Source organism: Phyllobates terribilis, unplaced genomic scaffold (assembly GCF_046119375.1).
Source record: "Phyllobates terribilis strain yellow unplaced genomic scaffold, ASM4611937v1 Scaffold_2__4_contigs__length_985480577, whole genome shotgun sequence".
NCBI classification, from domain to species: domain Eukaryota; kingdom Metazoa; phylum Chordata; class Amphibia; order Anura; family Dendrobatidae; genus Phyllobates; species Phyllobates terribilis.
In genome coordinates this window covers 506,147,179-506,171,412 of record NW_027362762.1, presented here as the reverse complement: position 1 = coordinate 506,171,412, position 24,234 = coordinate 506,147,179, and the positions used below count along the sequence as shown (strand labels likewise).

At 38.8% G+C, this 24,234-nt stretch overlaps 1 protein-coding gene across 1 annotated transcript in view; it reads right to left on the bottom strand.

Annotated features, from left to right (window-relative positions):
* Nucleotides 1-24,234, bottom strand: part of GRIK3 (glutamate ionotropic receptor kainate type subunit 3) — an 849,506-nt gene that overhangs the window by 476,649 nt on the left and 348,623 nt on the right. The window contains exons 4-5 of the mRNA XM_073665899.1: nucleotides 21,880-22,061; nucleotides 16,835-16,888 (exon numbers count right to left, since the gene is read on the bottom strand). Coding sequence (XP_073522000.1) covers nucleotides 16,835-16,888; nucleotides 21,880-22,061 — 236 coding nt within the window. The remainder of the gene's footprint in view (nucleotides 1-16,834; nucleotides 16,889-21,879; nucleotides 22,062-24,234) is intronic.

The following is a 24,234-nucleotide window of genomic DNA, read 5'->3' as shown; positions in this document are numbered from 1 at the left end:
GACCCTGGGGTTCGGCCCACAAAGTCGGGTGCTTTGCTGCCATGAACCTAATCATGCTGGTGGTGGTCAGGCTGGTAGTTTTGCCACCCCTGCAGATGCTGGCCTGGCAGGTGGTGCAAATGGCCTTTTTGGGGTTATCGGCAGAGTCTTTAAAAAACAACTAGGCTTTGGAAGACCTACCAGTTGTACTGGCAGCTACCGTCGTGTTGATGTTACGGGGAACGGTTGCCCATCTTCTGTCTGCGGCAACCACACTGCTTCTTCCTGCCTGTGTTGGTGCTCTGCCTCCCTCCCCCTGTGTGCTGCTGTCCTCGCTCTGCATGTCCTCCTGCCAGGTTGGGTCAGTTACTATATCATCCACCACCTCAGCTTCCACTTCCACACCCTGGTACTCCTCCTGACTTTCTGGCAATTGTGTCTCATCATTGTCCACCTCTTGTGACGCTTTCCCACAGTCGCCTTCGTATGTCCGTGGCTGCTCAAATATTTGGACATCGCTACATGCGATCTCCTCTTGCCCCGTTTCAAGTGGACCGGGCGAGAGGTCCAAATCTATAAATGAAAAAGTTAACAGCTCTTCACAGTGTCCAAGTGTGGGATCAGTTGTCTCTGGGCACTCGGCATGGTGGGAAGAAGGAGGATCAGGGTGAGGAATATGCGTTCCAGACTCACGGCTACTGAGACTTAACCGTGTGGAAAACAGGGTGGTGGTGGTTGTGGCTAAGTGACTGGAAGCATTATGTGCTATCCAACCAATAACCTTTTCACACTGCTCTGTGTTCAATAGTGGTTTTCTGCGGTCCCCTATTAATTGGGACATGAAGGTCAAGCGAGAAGATGTGGGTGTTTGTTGTGGCACAATTTCAGCTGGCCCACGGCCTCGGCCTCTGTATGCACCATCATGACCATCACTCCAGTTCCCCGTCCCTTGCCCATTTTAAATGGAGGACAATATCTTCCACGCTCACGACAAATGACTGAATTTGGAGCAAACTTATATATGATCCGTGTGACGGTCAAACCACAGTTTTAAATGGCTGGCCTGTAGGTAACTATTTAGAACAGCAAACTGGTGTCAATTGCTTCTCTGACACACTGAAACAAATTTTTAATGGAGGTCAGAAATGGCAGTATTTACTGAAAACGTATATGTGATCCGTGTGATAGAAAAAACACAGTTTTAAATACCTGTCGTGTAGGTAATTATTTTGAACAGCAATCTGATGTCAATTGCTTCACTGACACACTGAAACAAATTATTAATGGAGGTCAGAAATGGCAGTATTTTTTGAAAACGTATATGTGATATGTGTGAAGGAGAAAACACGGTTTTGAATACTTGGCCTGTAGGTAACTATTTTGAACACAAACCGGTGTCAAAAACATTGCTGACACACTGAAAAAAAAATTTAATGGAGGCCAGAAATGGCAGTATTTTCTGAAAACGTATATGTGATCTGTGTGACGGAGAAAACATGGTTTTAAATACCTGGCCTGTAGGTAACTATTTTGATCAGCAATCTGGTGTCAGTTGCTTCACTGACACACTGAAACAAATTTTTAATGGAGGTCAGAAATGGCAGTATTTTCTGAAAATGTGTATGTGATCCGTGTGATGGAGAAAACACTGTTTTAAATATCTGGCCTGTAGGTAACTATTTTGAACAGCAAACTGGTGTCAATAGTTTCCCTGACACACTGAAACAAATGTTTAATGGAGGTCAGAAATGGCAGTATTTTCTGACAACGTATATTTGATCCGTGTGACCGAGAAACCACAGTTTTAAATACCTAGCCTGTGGGTAACTATTTTGAACAGCAATCTGGTGTCAATTGCTTCATTGTCACACTGAAACAAATTTTTATTGGAGGCCAGAAATAGCAATATTTTCTGAAAACATATATGTGATCCATGTGACGGAGAAAACACAGTTTTAAACACCTGGCCTCTAGGTAACTATTTTGAACAGCAAACCGGTGTCAAAACCTTTGCTGACACACTGAAAGCAAAATTTAATGGAGGCCAGAAATGGCAGTATTTTCTGAAAACGTATATGTGATCTATGTGACGGAGAAAACATGGTTTTAAATACCTGGCCTGTAGGTAACTATTTTGAACAGCAAACCGGTGTCAAAAACTTTGCTGACACATTGAAAAAAAAAATTAATGGCGGTCAGAAATGGCACACTGAAAAAATTTGTAATGGAGGCCAGAAATGGCAGTATTTTCATCACAATTATATGTGATCTGTGTGACGGACAAACCACAGTTTTAAATAGCTGGATTTTTAGCGCTGTAATATGGAAAGGACCTGGCTGTATTCTGCAGTGCCAACTGGCAAATGGAGCAGAAAAACTGTGTTCTCTGAATTGCTTTTTAAGCAAATAATGAGGATTAAGACCCAAAAAAAAATTATTCCTGGCCCCTGAGACCTGGGCCTAGTTCTAGAAATATCTAACAGCAGCAGCAGACAAAACTGGAATGGAGCTCTTGTCCTATGTGCACTGCATTCTGCTATATTCCCTGCCTGCCTGCCTATAAAAACTGCCTGCCTGATATCTCTGCAGATGGATTAGTCCTCAGAAGGACTGTTTGCTGAGATGGATATGTGTCTCTAATATAGTTTGGTACACCTACACTAACTGGAAACAAGCAAATCTCTCCCTAGCTCAGCAACACCTCTCCCTACACTGTCTAATTCCGGAGTGACTGTGACGAGCATGGTGGCGCCAGGTTTGATATAGACCTGATGACGCTGTGCAGCCAGCCAATCACTGTAATGCCACAACCAACATGGCTACGACATTACAGTGAGTGGCAGGCAATCCCTGCATGTTCATTGGCTCTAAAGAGCGCCAAACATGCAGGGAGGAGACTTGAGCTCCCTCCGAGCAACCCCGGAAATACTCAGCGAGCACCGACCATGTCGAGCAGTGAGATGCTCGGGCGAGCACCGAGCAGTAGCGAACATGCTCACTCATCACTAATTGTAATATATTGCAATATAGGAAGGATAAGCCTCTAGTGGCCAGGATCTGCCTTTATCTTGCATTATAGCTAAAGTTCTATTCAAAACAATACTATCCATGTTGACTTTCGCAAATCAAGAACATAGGTTATTTAACATAGGATATTTTTGGTAAGAGAACAGTAAAGCAAATGTTATTTTAGAATTCTGCATTGTAAAATTCCTCTTTTATTCAGGACATGTATGTGTAAATTACCAACTGGGTGCTTTTATTTATCTAATCAAAGGGACAGATCCATGCGCACTTTGTCCAACCAATACTGACAGTGTCATCCTGTATAGGAGCACTACTGACAAAGGAAATAGTGAATGCAAGTTGTCAATTTTTTTTTACATACTTAGGAGGAATTTTGGACCCAAAATAACACAGTGATAAAAGGGGAAAATTAACTTTAAAAATAAAAAAAAAGTGTTATTTATTTTACAACAGGCAGGCATAAATACCTTCATGTAGAGTGTTTTTAGTTTTAACTTCAAAGAGGCATTGCCACTGTGTTTTTATAGTATTTAAAGCCCAAAAGTAATCTAGCAAAGCATATCATGCTTGGCATAAAACCAACTGTGTAGGTTTGCCAGACAGAAAGTGGAAGGGTACACGAAGAAACGCATCTTAATGCATTCCTTGGCTGAGATGGATGTCTGGCTATTGTGTTTAATCACATAAAGATCTGCTGTTTCAGGAAACCCGATGACTGGGAAAGGGACAGGAAACTGTTAACCTCTTCAGGGTATACTGTGATAGCAACCATAGTGTTTCGAATTTGTTAGTTTCTTTTTCAAGCTGGCCCCAAAATTTCAAAGTTTCACAACTCTGGTTATGAGACAAGACTACTGATGGTCGAACCCATGGATGTTTGGGTCTGGCGGTTTGGCTGAACATCTAAAAAATATTTGGTTTAGGTACCAGAATAGTACCCGAATTCGAACCCGAACCTGGACACCATTCAAGTGAATGGAGGGCCCCAAACATTGGGTCTTTCCCATGCTGTCATCTGTGTGACAGCGTGAGAAACACCGGCTCTTATCAGCGGTAAGTTCACCGCCGGTCAGAGTGCTGTGGTTCCCACGCAGCAGCTGTGACCGCAGGTAAAAAGGTTAAGGCCGGTCAAAGGCGTCGGCTGATGAGAATACTACTCTCATTATCCTTTTCCTGGTCTCGCTCATAACAGCCAGAGCAGGCGAGGCTAATGAGAGTATTCATCAGCCAGCACCTGTGCTGTAAGTAAATTAATAAAATTAAAAAATGACGTGCAGTCCCTGTATTTTTGCTAACCAGTGCAAGTAAAGCTGACATCTATGGGCTGCAGCTCCCAGCTGTCAGTTTTAAATTGGTTGGTTATATAAAATTGAGTGGTCCCATACCGTTTTTATAAATTATTTAAATAAATAATAAAAGAAGCGCTACGTGGGGTCCCCCCATTTTTGACAACCAGCCAAGCTAAAACAGACAGCTGGGGGCTGGTATTCTCAGACTGGGAAGGGGCCATGGATATTGGCCCTTCCCAACCTGAAAATAGCAGCCCGCTGCGGCCCCAGAAAAGTGCATCTATTAGATGCGCCAATTCTGACGCTTTTCCCGGCTCTTCCCACTTGCCCTTGTGCGGTGGAAAGTGGGATAATAATTAAAGGGTTATCAGTTGTTTTATATTTACTGACATCAAGCCCAGGGGTTAGTAATGAAGAGGCATCTATAAGATGCCCCCATTACTAACCCCATAGTCATATTGTAAAAAATGCACAGCCAGAATAAAGTCCTTTAATTGAAAGAAAGACACCGACTCCTCTATTTTAAATAAATACTCCCCATCTCTCTTTTTCTCATTTATTACTGTAAAATAAAAAATAATAAACCACCATATTCCTCACCTGTCTGTCGCGAATCCCAATGTGATGCTGTCCCACGAAGAACTCCAGCTCTGCTATATCTGGGTGGTTTGTTGAGTGGTGGTATGATGCAACTGCTCAGCAAGCCAGTCAGAACACACTGAGACAGGAACGTGATTACTCTCCTGCAGGGTGAAGGGCTGATGTGAGAAAGGTCACCGGAGTTCATAGCTGATGAACTCTGGTCACCTCACTGATGTCACCGCTCTGTTTTTGCACCTTTATTTTTTCCTCCACTGCTTCTTGGAGCCATAACTTTTTTTTTAACATGTACATAGCCATATGTGGATTTTTTTTTTGTGGGATGAGTTGTACTTTTGATTTACAACATTCATTTTACCATGTGATGTGCTGGAAAGTGGGAAAAATATTCCAAGTGCGCAAAATAAAATATAAAATGCAGTTCTGCAATTGTTTTTGTTTTTACAGATTTCATTATTCAAGAAAAATGATTTGGCAATAGGATTTTTAAGTAAATACAATTACAGAACAACCAAACATGCATAGCTTGCCAATCACTGCTCTAGAGGAGATCTGCATGGAGGAATGGGCCAACATACGAGCAACAGTGTGTGCCAAACTTGTGAAGATTTACAGAAAACGTTTGACCTCTGTCATTGCAACAAAGGATAACATAGCAAAGTATTGAGATGAACTTTTGTAATTGACCAAATACTTATTTTCCACCAAAATTTAAAAAAAAAATTATTTCCAAATCCGACAATGTGATTTTCAGGATTTGTTTTCTCATTTTGTCTCTCATCGTTGAAGTCTACCTATGATGTCAATTACAGTCCTCTCTCATCTTTTTAAGTGGGAGAACTTTCACAATTGGTGGCTGACTAAATACTTTTTTCCCCACTGTATGTCATGTGTGGTCTCTAAAGAAAGATAAATTCATAATGGCAAATATGGTATCACTTTCAGGCTTCTGCGATTAACCAGCGAGAAGTTATCGCAGAAGACAGATATTTTAATAAAACCATAAACAGCGGAGACCACCCACGTGAGGTCATTGCAGGGGAGTATGTGGGCAGGTCCCCCCTTCCGCATAAAGGACCCAGCTGAAAAGGGGTCCATATTCTTTGCAGGGGGTATAGATTCTATAAGCAAGGGATCCCGTTTGATAATGGTCAAATCAATTGGAGCGCCTCCCCTCCAGCTAAACGGAATCGTCTCTGCAATCTTTTTGATAAGTTATTCATTAATGCTTTTTATTTTGTGTAACTGCATATGTACTGTTTTGTCCCCCTTTGTAAAATCTTTGTATATTTTTCATAAACACTGCCTCCCTTTTGGATTAAATATAAAATATATTAGTTCTGTTTCTTGTGCTCTGTAATCATTCCCTCCCCCGAAGCCATATATGCTACCAGAAAGTAGGTGTCCGATCAGGCCTGTATTATATTTCAAATCTGGTCGGTGGTGGCAGCGAATAATATTAAGTGGGCTATCGTAAAGCTGGCAGTGACCATACTGGGGCGTATACACATATTCCATGAGTTGGAATCCGGAGGTGTGTACGCCATACGCTCACTGCGTGCTTGCCGATACATACGTAGTGAGTGAGCTGGATCGTGTGCACGCGAATCCCTGACAAAGTGACAGCAGCAGTGGGATAATGTGTGATCTCCCCGGTATTGGCCCTTACGTCCCTGACAATGGCCATAACTCAATAAAGTAAAATGTATAAATAAGCAGGATAGTCTGTATAGAGATTTACAAATATACCATACAAATTGCCTCTTCAGAGAAAAAGAGGACTTGAACTCTATAATGCCACCTACTGGAAGCCCCACAGACCTCAGTCCAGAGAACCTCTCACCTAGTCAAATCCGTTCTCATACTTTGCACTGGCGAGGGCCAATAGCCCGAAACACCGTGTTTGCAAACTGAGAATCTGATTTGGCTTTTATCATAAATCATATTGCACGACTCGTTAAAGGGTCGATTATGAATTGTAGGATTGCTGCTTCCAATAGGTGGCGCTATAGAGTTCAAGTCCTCTTTTATCTCTGAAGAGGCAATTTGCATATTAAATTTCCCAGAGGAGCATTGCACGGCGAATAAGCCTCCTTACTTTGGCATGCCAGAGCCGGTGTGTCACTCTCCACAAGGAGAAACGTTACCCCTCAGACTTCAAATATACCATGAATTTTCAAGTGGATTTTTAATTTTCATTTTTTAAAGACCTTGGTTAGTATTATTTCATGTTTAGGTGGGAAAGAAATATGAAATGATTCTGATCCCGAGGCACCAGCTATAGAGTGAAGCAATGATTGAGTATGTTAAGAGAGCCTCCCTCCTAAATAGAAGCATTCAATTCATCAAACATATTTGCATACAGCAGCAGTGATATGTAGTGTTTTTTTCTGACAAAGTCTCTTTTTACATAAAAGGTCTCCTTTAGAGATGAGTGGATCATTTCGCGCAATCCCAGTCCACAGTCCAGGTCAGTGGTCTCTGGCCAGGATCTGCCATAATTTCTTGACATTATGGTCTCCTCTGTGCAGCGATTGATTCGCCAGCTCGTTGTGACATTATCTGTGCAACACACAGATGATGACATGCCATCACAAGAAATCATAAGTGGAGCCTGGGATCACGGGAGGTCAGAAAATTTGCGCAACTGCTGTCCACGGCCAAAGTGCATCGACCTGGACTATGGAACAGGGTTGAGCAAAGAGATCCACTCATCTCTAGTCTCCTCGAACCCTTTGCCCTGTGTCCATATTCAGGGAAATCTATTCTCTCTTTAGTATTCAAAATTGGTACAAGACTATAAGTATGATAAGTGTAGGGAAGTTGAAATTGTTCACAACTAATTGAATAGTTTTATGTAAAGTAATTTTAATATTTCATAAAATATCATGTACACTTTGGATAATGTAGACAAATTCTCCTCCTATGTAATGCAGAGATGCACTAGAGACTTTTTGAATTTGCTCTCCAAGTCTTAGTGCTGATGTGTGACAACTGTTTGTAAAAGGGGTATTCCTATAAAAATATATCATCTAGCAACAGGTTAGATGTCAACTATTATATTGCTGTTGGTCTGACCCCAACCAATCACCAATCTGCAAGACTTCTGTCCTCTGTTTGAATGGAGGATTGATTGAGAACTGAACTCATCTATCTCCATAAGTGGCACCAAAAATCATTGGTGTAGTAGTGTGCATGATTGACAACTGTTTCATTCACATGAGGGTGATAAGTCTCACGTTCTGGTGATCAGTGAAGTTCTCAGAGGTCAGGCTCACACTCATCTAGTACTTAGCTTATCCAATGGATATGTGATAAAGGGGTATTCCAATAAGAATAATTTACCCTCCAGAGGATCTTTCGCTGGATTTTTTAAACTTAAACCGAGTACCTTCTATAACTGTTGCTATTCCCCGATGCTGGAACAGTTTTTTCTTCTGTGCCCCTCCATTCCTAAGTTATGCCCCTCAGATATAATAATGCAAATTTTCCCTTCAACCATCTGGGCATATTTCAGAGAACTTTTCTGTGGACGTTATCCTTTTCACCTTTGATGCAAGCCAATCAGGAAACTCTAACACTCAGACAGGTTCTTTGATACACGCCCAGTTGGAAAATTTACACCATTTTTACCAGGTGGCATAACTTTGGAGTTGAAGGGCACAGAAGAAAAGGAAAAAACTGTTCCAGAATCAGAACTGTGAAAGTGAAAGTCTCTATTTTTTTAAAAAAAAAGCCAAACAGAAAAATAATTTTTCATTATCAACTCTACCTCCTCCCATGAAAATGAAAACAATTGTAATCTTGACAGCCCCAAATAGGTTCACGGACATATTATCTTGCACGTTCATTAATAGTTGCTATTTTAGGTTTTTATCTAAATCTAGTCAACAAATTATTAAAAATCTAAAACAAAAGAAAACTGGGGTCTATTTTCACCCATATCATGTTCTTCTTCTCCTCGATATTGAAATTAGAGTTAAGTAAAAGCTGCAATAGCATATTCATAAATAAATTTCTATACCTCCATTTTTCTGGGTGCTGATGGGGATAAGCCCGGATTCCAAAAGCCATTGAACAGCCATTTGTTGAACACCATCTGCCAGTGTTTGATTCACTGAACTGTACGCAACCTTGGTTATTGGCAAAAACTTGCATTTTGCAGAGCCAAATGTTGACACAAAGTACTGAGTGTTGACTTGGGAGCATTTAGATGCTTTCAGTATAACATAATAGGCCAATTCATTAGGATCCCCAGGGCCTCGTACCACTGATCCTAGGCGCACAGAGAACAAACTAAGAACACAGCCTGAAGGAACGCTGCATTAAAACGTCACACGTGCAATATATCTGCCACTGCTTACCAGCAGCTTTAATATAAATCGCTTATCCATCTATTAATTCATTGAAAAAACAAAAATATATAATTACAATGTATTGAAACATAAAATAGGTTTTAAGGCTACTTCCATATTACACACTACTGAAATTCAACACTACAGTGCAATGAAAATTGACTTCACGTCTTAACCCTATTCTTAAATATTTTATTACCTTTTAAAGTGTTGTGATCGTATAACAAAATATTATTGGACAATATTAGTCCAAGTGAAATGTAGAAATATAATTCACGCAAAGACCTAAAAAATTGAAATGAAGTAAAAAATAGCTTTTATTGAACGTAAATTAAAAGTAAGGATGGAAGTTCGGGTTCATTGGGTTCGACCAAACTTTAGTCCAAAGTTCGGTTCGGGTACCAAAACTTGAACTGAACTTGACCCCGAATCCAAACCCCATAGAAGCCAACAGGGACCCGAACTTTGGTGCTATAAAATGGCTGTAAAATGGTTGTAGTAAGGGCTAGGGAACTGCAAAATGAAGCAAAATGGGGTAAGAGCAAGACAATTGCCCTGCAAACAAATGTGGATAGGGATGTAACTTAAAATAACATAAAAAAATATATAAAAAATAATCTTGAACCAGGAGGTGGAGGTGCAAATGGAGGAGTGGAGCAGTGCCTTGCGCATGTAGTTTACTGTACTTGTTAAATAAATAAGTAAAGGAAAAAAATGATGTGGGGTCCTGCCATATTAACCAGCCAAGGGAAAGAATTATTATTTTGCTGGGAAGGGACCAAAATCCATGGACTTTCCCAGCCTGTTAATATCAGCCCCCAGCTGTCTTCTTTGCCTTTGCTGGTTATTAAAAATGGGTTGACCCTAAAAAAATTGATGTGGGTTGTTTATACAGGCTAGGTCATGTGTGAACAGCCTTAAAGCTTGTGGATTGACTGAGCTGAAGCCTTTCAACAAACTTTATTCTTCACCTAACCCGAAGAGTAAAACGGATTTCTGGGAAAAAAGTCAGTGTTCAGAGTTCGGTACCGGGGTAGTAAAACATTCTGTGGTCAGATACCAAGAGAGTAAGTAGTAAACTTAAGGGAAAAGACAAAGGTGTAGTCAGGTCACAGTCTGAGGTCAGAATACCAGGAAGGTAGCGGATCAGAGCAATAGATCAACAAACAGAGTACAGTAATACAAAGCAAACATGCACCACCTGGCAAATGCTACATCTGGCAGAGATCTGGGACTCACAGCTTAGCTAAGTAGCTGGGTAATCAGTTAGAACAGGGAACACCTGAAGGAAGCTCAGCACCATCCAGTCTCAGATTGGACGGCTGGGCTGTCAAATTAAAATACCGACAGCTTATTATTTAGTTTCTCAGTAACTGAAATTCACACTGCAAAGCCTCATACACGTCGGTGTTTAATCAGTGTTATGGCTCAGTGAGTCATCACTGCATAGTCTGTGTGTCCGTTTTTACCATCAGTGTGTCATCAGTGTATGTACTATGTGTTAGTTTTTACTATCAGTGTGCCATCAGTGTTTTTCAAGAATGGATAAATAAATAAATTACAAAGCTTCTCCTATCCTTTGCAATGTTACATACGGAATGCACACAGATGACATTCGTGTGCATAACGTGTTTTTCACAGACCAATAGAGGCCTTAGCTGTCAAACAGTCGCAAATCATGCATACAGGAGTGATTCAAACATAACACCGAGCAGCTGTAACTACTCGGTGCTCGCCCGAGCATACTCGGCGAAAGGGTTAACTAAACATACTCACTCATCCCTAATCATTAGTGCTTTGGGATATGTACAAGTATATTTCACATATCTTTTGCAAAAAAATAACAGTGTACCAATAGTTTTTATGTCTTTTTAAAAATATTGCATTTATCCTTAGGATTTGGAAACATTTAGTGTTTTTGCAGAGGCAAGTGTTAATCTAGGGGAGAAGCTTTGACTCAGGAGCATTTAGATGCTTACAGTATGAAGTAATAGGCCAATTCATTAGGATCCCCAGGGCCTCGTACTACTGAATCGTAGGCGCACGCAGAACAAGCTAAGAACACAGCCTGAAGGATCTCTGCATTATAACATCACCTCTGCAATATATCTGTCACTACTCACCACTGGCGTTAATAGAGATTTCTTATCTACTCATTTATTACAGATCCCTTCTTTCTCTACCTCTGGGCATACCTACACATTAAATGCATAAGTCATAATTAATAGAAGGTTTTCCTCCAGCTTAGTGGAATAGATGATAATTAATAATCAACATAAATTTGTTGGCTGTCGACTCCTAAAATACAAAGAGAATTTATTTTTTTCTTACCAACTGAACTTCATAAAAATACATATCAAAGGCCTATTGTGGACTGCGATGTTCTTAACATTTATATTTGTATCTTGTGGAGCCAGAAATTAAAAAGGAAATGAAAAATCAACTACTAAGGGATGAAGTACAAGAGGCTTAAATGCTTAGTTCCCGCATCATGTGCATTTTATGTGCGTAATTGTGAAAATGTGTGGCAAAAAGGAAAAAGATATATTGGACAAGGTACATTATATATTTAATCAGGGACAAACATATGCATCTGCTGGTGATCAAATTATTGAAAATTCACTCTTTTACTATGAATATATTTTTGTGCAAAATTGTAAATCATCAATTGTATTGATGAGAATGAGAAGAATGACCCTTTAATCATTATGCTAAATAAACTTCCTGTTATCCTTTTGCTGTGATTTATTAAGTGGTGTCATGATAAGCATGGACATGACCAAATCCCTAGAATGCAAGGGTTAGTCCATACATTTCCGAGCCTTTATGGGGAATCTAAAATTGCTGGCAGTTTCCACAATGACCTTTATCTGCCCTATTGATTTCCTAAAGGGGTTTTCGACACCTGGAGCAGCAGCAGAGATTCAGGGCTGTACCCGCGAAAGGTGAGTGAAGCCAGTTTCTTTTTAAAACAGTAAAACACCTTTAAAGGAGTCTTCCACCACTTTGATATGGTAATATATTCATTGGATGGGTCATTAATATTAAATAGGTGGGTGGCCAGCACCTGCCACCCCCTCCAATCAGCTGTTTGAAGCACCCGCAGAGGCAAGATGTAAATAAGAGCTAATCTGCAGTATCCACAAGCCACCAATTGGAGCACATGCTGTCATGATTCACCGGTATTGCCGCTGAGAGCCGGTGGTCACATGACCCCAAGTATGTGATCTGCAAACCTGCATACTACCAGCGACGTTCTGATTGGACGTGCCTGGCTTCTATCAATAAAAGTGAATTATGAGAAGATGAGCATGTCTTGTCAGCTTTATGGTTGACTTGCTGAAAAGAAGACACTACTGAAGACTGCAAACAAGAAGAGCCAATCAACACAAGGACTGTACATTGGATCAGTGGAAATCTGTACTGCGGTCCAATGAGTCAAAATTTGAGATTTTTGATACCAACGGCCATGTCTCTGTGAGGCACAGTTAGAGTGAGCGCATGGTTTCTATATGTGTGGTATCCACCGTGAAGCATGGAAGGGGAGGTGTGATGATATGGGGGGTTTTGTTGACGGCACTATTAGCAATTTATTCCAAAATCAAGACACACTTAACCAGCATGGCTACCACAGCATTCTGGAACAACATGCCATCCCATATGGTTTGCACTTAGTGTGATCATCATTTGTGCTACAACACAACAATGACCCAAAACATATGTAGGCTGTGTAAGTGCTATGTGACCAAAGAGGAGAGAGTTGGAGTTTTGTGTCATATGACGTGGCCTCCACAATCACCCAACCTCAACCTAATTGAGATGTTTTGAGATGAGTTACAGCGCAAAGTGAAGGCAAAACAGCCAACAAGAATTCAGCACCTGTGAGAACTCCTTCAAGACAGTTGGAAAGCCAATCCAGGTGACCTGATGAAGCTGATTATGATTAATCTGAAATTTGGCACATATTCTACTTTGTTTTGTGCACATTTCTTTACTTATTGTTTCCATATGTGTTCCATTGTGATTTTGCTGCCTTTAGTCTGAATTTACAATGTGCATATTCCAATTAAAAATAGGAAAGCCAATGCATGCACAGGTGTGCCCAAACTTTTGGCCGGTATTGTAATAAAATATATTTTATGGAAAATCATACTTTGATTATTTTTATTTTTTTGCAAGAGGGGAAGAGAACTTTTTACTTTTTTACATTTTTTGTAGATGTTTTATATGTATATTTTTTACATATTATTTTCACAAAAAGATCATCAAAGATATTTGGGGAACATTTTTATTTCTTTTATTTATCCATAGTAGTTACAGTTACAGAGGAAATCATTCCACCGGAGTGACACCAGTCACTGGCAAAGCTGATCTGGGTCTTCTAGGGACCCTGAAGCTCTGCTATGCTAGATGGAACTCAGTGATCATGAGATCGTGAGGTCCTACAGAGGCATCAGCAATACCGGTGCCCTTGGACACTACATAGTACTTATTGAGTGATATGTAGCCGGCAACACAGAAGACCGAAGCAGAGTCTGGCAGCCGGGCACTGAACTTGCTCCTAGTAGATCATAGGAGTAAGAACTTTAACCTTATGCCATAAGTTTACAAACGTGAAATATTAAAGCTCAGGACCAAGTGCCATAGATGTACTCTCTTTTGGCATTATAGGGTTAAAAAAAGAATTAAGGAAAGACATAATCAACCTGTAATCAGAAAGCTCAAGGCAGACACTGCTTGTGTAATGATTAAGTGTGTGCACATTATCTATAATACTGACAGTCACTGATGTCTCCGCAGGAGATGGATTTCTGTGTTGAATTCAAGCATAGATATTATAGAACATTGAATCTATATGGCACCCAGTCATTAGTCATTATGTGCACTTATTAAAGCACTCAATTCTATGGTTTATATTTTGTTTTCTGGATATAGTACGTACTTTTTTAGATTATGCATATTGTGTGCTGAAAATAGTATAGTTCATGATTAATAACATTATACAGTAGTGTACAATGTGGGGTGAAAAGAGTATTAACCCTTTATTAAGTCTTCTATTATGAAATCCTTGGTAGTATGTTTTTTGATCTTTTAACTAGATGTAGGATCATGGAAAGAAAATAAAGTAGAAGAAATTAAACCAGTAATACTATTGTTGTCTTATCACTGCATTAATTGAAACTTTTTCTTTGTTTTTAGAAAAATATTTAGATTGGAGAGTCCTCAGTGGTTGATACCTTTTAATGGCTAACTGAAAAGATTGTAACAAGTTGCAAGCTTCCGAGACTACTCAGGCTTCTTCATCAGGCATAGTATAACACGAAACCTTAGAGTCACATATTATTACACAATAGGACACAGAAATAATGCAATAGATCAGACAGGTGACGTAAAGCATAGCTATTACTATGGAAGAGAGATAAACAGTTCTGGCTGTAAATATTTTAGCAGTTCATAGATAAGGAGTGTGAAAGTTTTTTTGTCCTGTGACTGAGGTCTGGTCCAGTACTGAGGACCACATTCCTTAGTTGATGTAGAATGACATAAATCCATGCAACAGATTCATTCCTGCTCTGAAGGTGTCAAAGGTCACCATGAGTTTATATTCCCAAACTTTTCTGCTTCTCTGAGATTTGAAATTACCTTTTAAAACCAATAATTTCATGTCTGTGATGATGTGATCAGGGAAACAAAAATTTTGGCCACAGGTAGATCTATTATTTTTTCTTTTATTGTGTGGCGATGATGATTCATCCTTGTCATCAAATTTTACTGCTAGAAAGGGTGACTGGTTGGCTGACTGGGAATGCCAAGGCTGCAGCAGCAACTGGTAGAAATACATAGGAGATCTTAAATACAACACTTAGAGATATAGGCAATCATGTTTTAAATGCAGTCCAATCTGTGGACAGCATGGTATAGAGAAGGAGAAGCTGAGCGGGATGATATATTGGTTTGTAGGAAAAGACTCATTATAAGGGCTAACTTACATGTGCATACAACACGGTTGAGTGCTATCTGATGTTTTATTGAATAGCACTCGGACCAATGTTATACTATGGGGCAGTGAAGATCTGCAATTTTTTTCTCATGCTATTTCGACATAAGAGAAAAGTCACAGCGTGCTGTAAGTGGCTCTGGAATTTGGATCATGCACACTCATACAAGTCTATGGGTGCTTGTTAACAAATTGGACTGCATTTGGATGTCGTTGAATGTTACACCACCGTATTTTCTCTCATCCAAGAGAATTGGGCTGATTATGCTAATCCCAATCTGATCAAATTCTGACCAGATTTTGAACACAGTGTGATTCGATTTTCTCAAATGTGGAAAAGATGGAAAACAACATTTTTCCATCTTCTCCATTCTGTCAGTCCATGAAAATCACACCAAGTGCGGTCAAATTTTTTCCTCGGGCTCATTGACTTACATGGCCGATCACGATCAGAATATCAGATGGAAATCATGCATGCTGCAATTTTTTCCTCGGACAGACTCTGTCTGAGGAAAAAGTCAGACATGGGCATGGCCCCATAGAATATTACTGGTCCAAGTGCGATTCAATGCTTTGTCTTATATCACTCAAACTAAAAATATGACCGTCTGCACAAGCTCTAAGGATGAATGCATCATTAGGCCACATGCACGCATTGAGTATTTGGTGAGTTTTTACCTCAGTATGTGTAAGCCAAAACCAGGTGAGGAACAACAAGAGAAAAGTATAATAGGAACACGTCACCACTTCTGTATTTATCACCCACTCCTGGTTTTAGCTTACAAATACTGAGATAAAAAATTCACCAAATACTCAGCGTGTACACGAGGCTTTAGTGAAAAAGAATATTTGCAAGAATGCAACTTTAAAGAACATTAATATGAAATGTAATGAAGCTTTTTGTTATTTTTTGTAGCTCTTTGAAATGTACTTTGGTTGGATACAATTGTATCCACTGCTGAGAGCAGGACTGGCCACACACAGGTTTCCTGCCTATAACTGCAAAATAATATTTTGAAAATTGTCAAGAATTAAAACATAAAGGGGCTGACTCATTAAGACTGGTATTATAAATGGCAGTCTTTATGAATTCAGTGTTTCCTACGTCAATACATCCCTTCACTAAGAGGTGCACGTCACTAAATGAATATCATGCATGTTCCTCCTTGCACCTCGCCACAAATACTAATCTTGACTGGAGAAATATTTCTGGCATAGGTAATGACAAAACTTTGATGAATTTGGCAGCCGGGCACTGACACACCTTTTCCTGCCCATGCCTCACCTACTTTGGTGGATGTGTCTGGGGATGGCTTGAAAATGCCCAGAGTTGCAACATTTTGCACAACTTTGCACGACTCAAAAATTTTGCAATTTTTAAATTTTTCTTATGGTTCTGGCATTTACACTTTGATGAATCAGCCCTAAAGTGTAATAGAAATTTGTAGAACTTTTCAGTAATTTTGATATTGTAAACTTTCCAATGGCAGCAATAAATGACAATGGCAATCATAGTTTCCTATCCAAGACAGACATGGTGGACAATAAACATCAATAAGAATGACAAAACAATTTGTAAACCTTACCAATGTGGTAAAGATGTAATGATAGTATTCTGTCATCATCCCCATTGCCATGGCCTGCAAAACAAGCAGAAATGTATAACATGAGAAATTAATTGGAAACATAGTTTTAGACATTGATTGCAGACATAGATTTGAAAATGATTCCTCAGAGACATTCATCTTACGTATAATAGATGTGTGCATGAGTTGTATGAAGCTGGTTGAGAAGCTGAGCTCACTGCATACAAGCCACATGCCGGCTGAGTTATACAGCTGACATCTGTCTATAACTGCCAGTCTGGACTAAAATGTCTATGGCTGCATTACTGTGATAATTATTCACTAGACAATCATTTGTTCAATAGTTATTAAAAAATATTGCTATTTAGTGTGTATGCTACATGAATCTACCTCCATCTTCCCACTATCTGAAAAGGTTCAAGACTAGTACATAGAATACAGAACACATATATTGATAACTTGGACCTAGGCTTAGATACAATTTTCAATTGAATAACTTTTAAAATTGCTCTAGTAGCCAATCTTTGCAAATTGGTGATCAAATCAGCAATAATTAAAAAAAAAACTATCATTAAGACATAATACAGATTTTGGAGACATACATTAAGACATACAGCTGGTTTTGTAATAAAATAGTAAAAGCAGCAAAGAAACCTCCGCAAAATCGTACAGGTGTTATTTCTATAATCACTCATTTATATAACATTATTTTATTAATTATACTGTTATGCAATAATAAATTTTGAGTAATACAATCATACTAATATTACTTCAACTACTACTACTACTAGTAATAATAATAATAATATTTTTATTATATGAATAATTGCTTCAAATATCTTTATTTAAGATATTAAGAAATTAAACAACACAACAAAAATACTTTTACTTCCAGGTAATATTATTATTAGTAGTAGTAGTAGCAATAGTGCTAATAAAATTTTGTTACTAGTAATGATTTTATTATCCTAATATTTGCTTCAGGCAGAGAGAATGCTTTTGCGAGCATATTATTATTATTATATAATTAAATGATATATTATTTATATATGTATTATATTGTATTATATATATATATATGTATATCTATATATATATAGATATTAATAACATATGATTATTATTAGTAGTATTGGATTATATATATTAAGAATAAGAAAAAAATTGTAATTGTAATTGCAGTGCAGTAGGACAAATGCCATCTGTACTACATTCCCTGATAAATCACTCTGAGACTGGCACTTCTACTGGCACCTCTCCTATCTTACTCTCCCCCTATCAATTGAATCACTGTATCACAGACTATTACACTCATCTTTTTCACTGCTGCAGTTATATAACACATTACTTCACTGCTGCAGTTAAATAACATATCTGTCCAATGCAGTTAATCAGAGGATTTGTTCATTGTTTTAGGGATTCTCTTCCTGTCTCTATTGGCATACTCTCGATATTCCAAAATCATCATAAAATAACTGCTGCATTAACTGCCTTGGCTTTTGCATAGGCTATGATAGCCTCACCTGAATGGCTGTCAAACCTGTTGTCATGTCAGCCTTCTGTGACTGTTCTTCATCCCACCATTCCTTTGTTGGTATCCCTCTAGTTTCTGTCCTGGGACCTCTAAACTTTTAAATTTATACTATTGGCCTGGGACAACTTAAAAAGTCCCATGGCTTCCAGTACCATCTACGTGCTGATGACACTCAAGTCTAATTCTCTGAACCAGATGTCACCTCTCTGCTGTCCAGAATCATAGAGTGTCTATCAGTTATATACTCCTTTTCCTCACGCGTTCTAAAACTCAATGTGGACAAATATGAACTCATCATCCTTCCCCCATCTCACTTAACCCATTACCTGATCAATCACAGTAAATGACACCCACCTTCCCCTGCATCACAAGTCCGCTGCGTGGGTGTAACAATTGGCTCTGCTCTATCATTCAAACCACACATCCAAGCTCTGACTACCTCCTGCCGCCACCAACTCAAAAAATGTTTCTACAAAAGGCTCTTTCTTAAACTCAAGATAAAAAAATGTTATTACTTGCCCTCATCACCTCCTGCCTAACTACCTCTGTGGCCATCCAACTAACACTCTTCCACACATTCAGTCTATCTTTAACTATCCTTATCCAATTAATCCACCCCTCCTTTCCTCGTTACTCTATGCCTCTGCCATCTGTAAATCCCTTCATTGGCTTCCAATTCCCCAGCGAATACAGTTTAAATTTCTAACAATGACTTACAAGGCTATCCATAATTTGTCTCACCCTATACATCTTGCAACTAATCTCCTGATACCTACCCACACTTAATCTACTGTTCTTACAATACCTCCTTCTCTCCATCACTCTCAGAAGTTCCTTACCCAATTGTCTCCAAGATTTTTTTTCTGAGCATCCTCTATCCTCTAGAATTCAGTGCCTCAGCACATCCGTATGTCTTCTTCAACTGAAACCTTCATACACAACCTGAATAATCACTTCTTCAGGAAAACCTACAACCTGCAATAAACCCAAAGCCACCTCACTAACAACAGAGTTATTCCATCCCCCCAACTTACAATCTACTTCAACAATTTCCTATAGATTGTAAGCCTGTGAGGGCAAGATCCTCTACTTGTCTGTACCAGTCTGTGAATGTTAGTTTATTTACAGTATTTGTTAAATATGAATTATTTATATGTAGACCCTCTTTACATGTACAGAACCTTGGAATTAATGTAGTTTTAAAATATACAATAATATTCTTCTGCAAAGTGTTAAAAGGTGGCAGGCAATTTTTTGTTGATTTGCACAAATAAAATCTAAAATTGTTCAAATTCACCGGAACCTGCAAATTTTATAAAACTAGACCAAAATTTGATTCACATGGAATCAATTCAATCAGAGTTGAAGAAATGAAACCAACTTACTCAATTTAAAATGGTTATTAATTAAAATTGTTAATCCAAGATAGTTAGCTTTATAGATTAACATTTAAAATAGTTAAAATAGTTTGGTAGTTCTAGCTTAATGAATTCTAACAGAGATTGCTATCAACTACTGTATAACATTATATTAATAACTGTTAACCTTTTACATAACTATTTTAATAGAAAGTCTAAAATAAAAGGTCTGTATGATGGCTAAAATGCATTACCAGAGTCATTTCCATGACTGACTTATCCTCCATTGTCCTGCATTCAGTCACCACAATTCACTGTGAAGCTTAGTGACCAAGACTCTAAAATAACCTTTCAGTTATTTTCAATTGTTTCACTCAAAAGTGTATCCAAATTACGTAGTTCGGTTTACTAACTTTAATTTTATATGAGCTACAGTATACTGTTGAGTAATACAATTAAAGTGTTATCTATGGGATATGAATGTAGAAATGGCACAAACTGCTTAAAACAACAACAACCATAAAAGAAGCCATACTCGTCCTCAGCCATCACCTTCAGCTAATGCTGCCAGGTCCGCACTGGTCTGTGCATCTTGGTCCCACCCTTGACATAGTGGAAAATGTTAGAAATGTCTTCTCAGACTCACCATTGGCTGAGGCAGGTCACCATTTGTAGAGAATAGGATGAGTAAGAATGGAAAAGGGGTGAAATACCAGTTCAGGCAATTACTGTAAATAATTGGCGTAATGGGCACTTCCAATGTGTTAAGGACAGAACCAGAACATACTGACCAGTGGGTACATAGCAGTGACAGAACTGAATGACTCAAGTTGAGTTTGGCATCTTTTATTTTTTTCAAACTCAGTGCCATTTAAATACCTATTTAAATTCCCTAGAAAACCCTTTTCATTATCTACAGCTTTACAAGCACTGGCAGAACCAGATTCATATAGTGTGAGGATCATACACAGAACCTATAAAGAGGTACACAAACCTTCTGTGGTCCAATGTTATAGAAACACAGGCCCTCTCTATGGCTATATGGAGCATTGATGCTGTACTGTATCACAGATGAGTTTTCTCCAGGGGGGTGTTTGGGAAATCTTTGTGTATTATGACATCTGATGGAACATGCTATGATGAAACACAGACGTACAGAGGTACGGTATGTGCCTATAAATTTACATTTGTGCCTTATTGCAACTCTATATAACTTTCAACCTATAGTATAAAGAAATGTAATAGTCATACATATCAATTCTAAATGAAAAACATTTTTTAGGCTAAGACTTACTAACCACAAATATGGCAGTACGTTTTTTGAAAAATGTATCTTAGCCGTTGCATGGCAACACTTATCAGAAAAAGATGCAATAACGAGCAGTGGGATTGATTAAGAAAATGAACCTGTACTCAGCTTCCAAATATTCAACAGCCACACAGACATCAATGGCCACTTCATTCGGATGGGTGTAGCGGATATTGACCTCTCTCTAGCTACACTTACATTGTATGTGTTAATGTGGAGAATAATGGCTGCACTAAACAACTCTATTGTGTCAGTGACAGAACAATGAAAGTTAGATTTCAATTCTATTTTTATATATATATTATTGTATCTGTACTACGTTATGTATGTGGGCAGTGCTATATTGGCTCCAAATGTAAAAAAACAAAAAATCATTACTCCGTGTAGCTACTTATGCCTTAATGATGCATTATGCTGTTAATATGTTACAATACTTGTTAATGATACATTTAACATTGTAGGTATAAGATACTGCGTTTATATCCTAGATAACTCTGCTAATGAAGAGAGAAAGCAAATAAGCAAACCTGTTAAAATAGCGGAAAGGTTCATAAAGAAAACATCGCATTAAGGAAAAACAATTACCAAAGTCTGTGTGTGGAGTATTGATTGAACATACACCAGGTAACAGGAAGGACAGAGATTAACACTTGCTAATGAATGACTCTGAACATATGGAGAGATGTGATGAATCCCACTGGGCCATTGGTGTGAAAATTAATAAGAAGCAGTAGAGTTCATGAGTAAATCAGAAACACTAAAGCCACAAGTCTCTAATCAAGGATGGATTGCTCGGGTGAATACAGAATACAAAACCAATGAATAATTTCTTATTTGTACCCACCTGCCGGAGGATTTGTGCTGCCATGACATGACTGCAATCAAAGATTATGCGGAATTCCCTTCCTCTCTTCATCTCTTTTAGAAGTGGTCGGGCATCCTCAGATTCTGGAGGGAGCTGGCGGATTTTTAACCGGATGTTATATCTGGCAGGGGCCATAATGAGCTCTTGCAACCGGATAAGACCTATAAGAGCAAATCAAGAACTGTGAACTGTGGGAAATCATATAGTGGGAAATTCCAATTACACTTTTTTTCCAAAAAGTACATTTTACAAAATAGGTTACAATGAAATAATAATAAACCTTTAAAAGCCGGTATAAATCCATATTACAATAAAATACAGTACGTGAAATAAATACATCATCAACCCATACATCTCAGCCTAACATCTTCAAAATGGTAATCTTTATTGGAGTATTTACAGTGGGTACGGAAAGTATTCAGACTCCTTTAAATTTTTCACTCTTTGTTTCATTGCAGCCATTTGGTAAATTCTAAAAAGTTTTTTTTTTTCTCATTAAAGTACACTTTACACCCCATCTTGACTGAAAAAAACAGAAGTGTAGAAATGTTTGCAAATTTATTAAAATAGAAAAACTGAAATACCACATGGTCATAAGTATTCAGTCCCTGTGCTTATACACTCATATTTAAGTCACATGCTGTCCATTTCCATGTGATCCTCCTTGAGATGGTTCTACTCCTTCATTGGAGTCCAGCTGTGTCTAATTAAACTGATAGGACTTGATTTGGAAAGGCACACACCTGTCTATATAAGACCTCACAGTGCATGTCAGACTAAATGAGAATCATGAGCTCAAAGGAATTGCCCAAGGAGCTCAGAGACAGAATTGTGGCAAAACACAGACCTGGCCAAGGTTACAAAAGAATTTCTGCATTACTCAAGGTTCCTAAGAGCACAGTGGCCTCCATAATCCTTAAATGGAAGACGTTTGGGACCACCAGAAGTCTTCCTAGACCTTGCTGTCCAGCAAAACTGAGCAATTATGGGAGAAGAGCCATGGTGAGAGAGGTAAATAAGAACCCCAAGATCACTGTGACTGAGCTCCAGAGATGCTGTAGAGAAATGGGAGAAAGTTCCACAAAGTCAACTATCACTGCAGCCCTCCACCAGTCGGGCCTTTATGGCAGAGTGGCCTGACGGAAGCCTCTCCTCAGTGCAAGACATATGAAAGCCCGCATAGAGTTTGCTCAAAAACACTTGAAAGACTCCCAGACTATGAGAAATAAGATTCTCTGGTCTGATGAGATGAAGATAGAACTTTTTGGTGATAATTCTAAGCGGTATGTGTGGAGAAAACCAGGCACTGCTCATCACCTGCCCAATATAATCCCAACAGTGAAATATGGTGGTGGCAGCATCATGCTATGGGGGTGTTTTTCAGCTGCAGGGACAGGACGACTGGTTGCAATTGAAGGAAACATGAATGCGGCCAAGTACTGAGATATCCTGGATGAAAACCTCTTCCAGAGTGCTCTGAACCTCAGACTTGGCCGAAGGTTCACCTTCCAACAAGACAATGACCCAAAGCACACAGCTAAAATAGCAAAGGAGCTGCTTCAGAACAACTCTGTGACCATTCTTGACTGGCCCAGCCAGAGCCCTGACTTAAACCCAATTAAGCATCTCTGGAGAGACCTGGAAATGGATGTCCACCAAGGTTCACCATCCCACCTGATGGAACTGGAGAGGATCTGCAAGAAAGAATGGCAGAGAATCCCCAAATCCAGGTGTGAACAACTTGTGGCATCATTCCCAAGAAGACTCAAGGCTGTACTAGCTCAAAAGGGTGTTTCTACTCAATACTGAGCAAAGGGTCTGAATACTTATAACCATGTGATGTTTCAGTTTTTCTTTTTTAATAAATTTGCTAAAATTTCTACATTTCTGTTTTTTTTTTTTCAGTCAAGATGGGGTGCAGAGTGTACTTTAATGATAAAAAAAGGAACATTTTAGAATTTACCAAATGGTGCAATGAAACAAAGAGTGAAACATTTAAAGGGGTCTGAATACTTTCCATACCCACTGTATATAGTATTAGCTTCCAAAATATATGAAAAGGTTGTGTGCATCACAAAACTTTTTTGTGTATGCTCAGTGGATCCCAATTCCAGCCACTTTCAATCTAATTATCTCTTTCACATAGCTGCAGAACCAATGGACACTTGCTTGTGGCTTACGTTAGTGAATGGGATGATTGTCACTGGGCTCTCCACAATTAGTACATTGTCACTGGAATATTCATGTAATCTTGTAATGTGTAGCTGCCTAAAAAAAGCCTAACATATAAATATGCACAAATTGGTTGGTAGCTTTCCAAACCTGGCATACAAA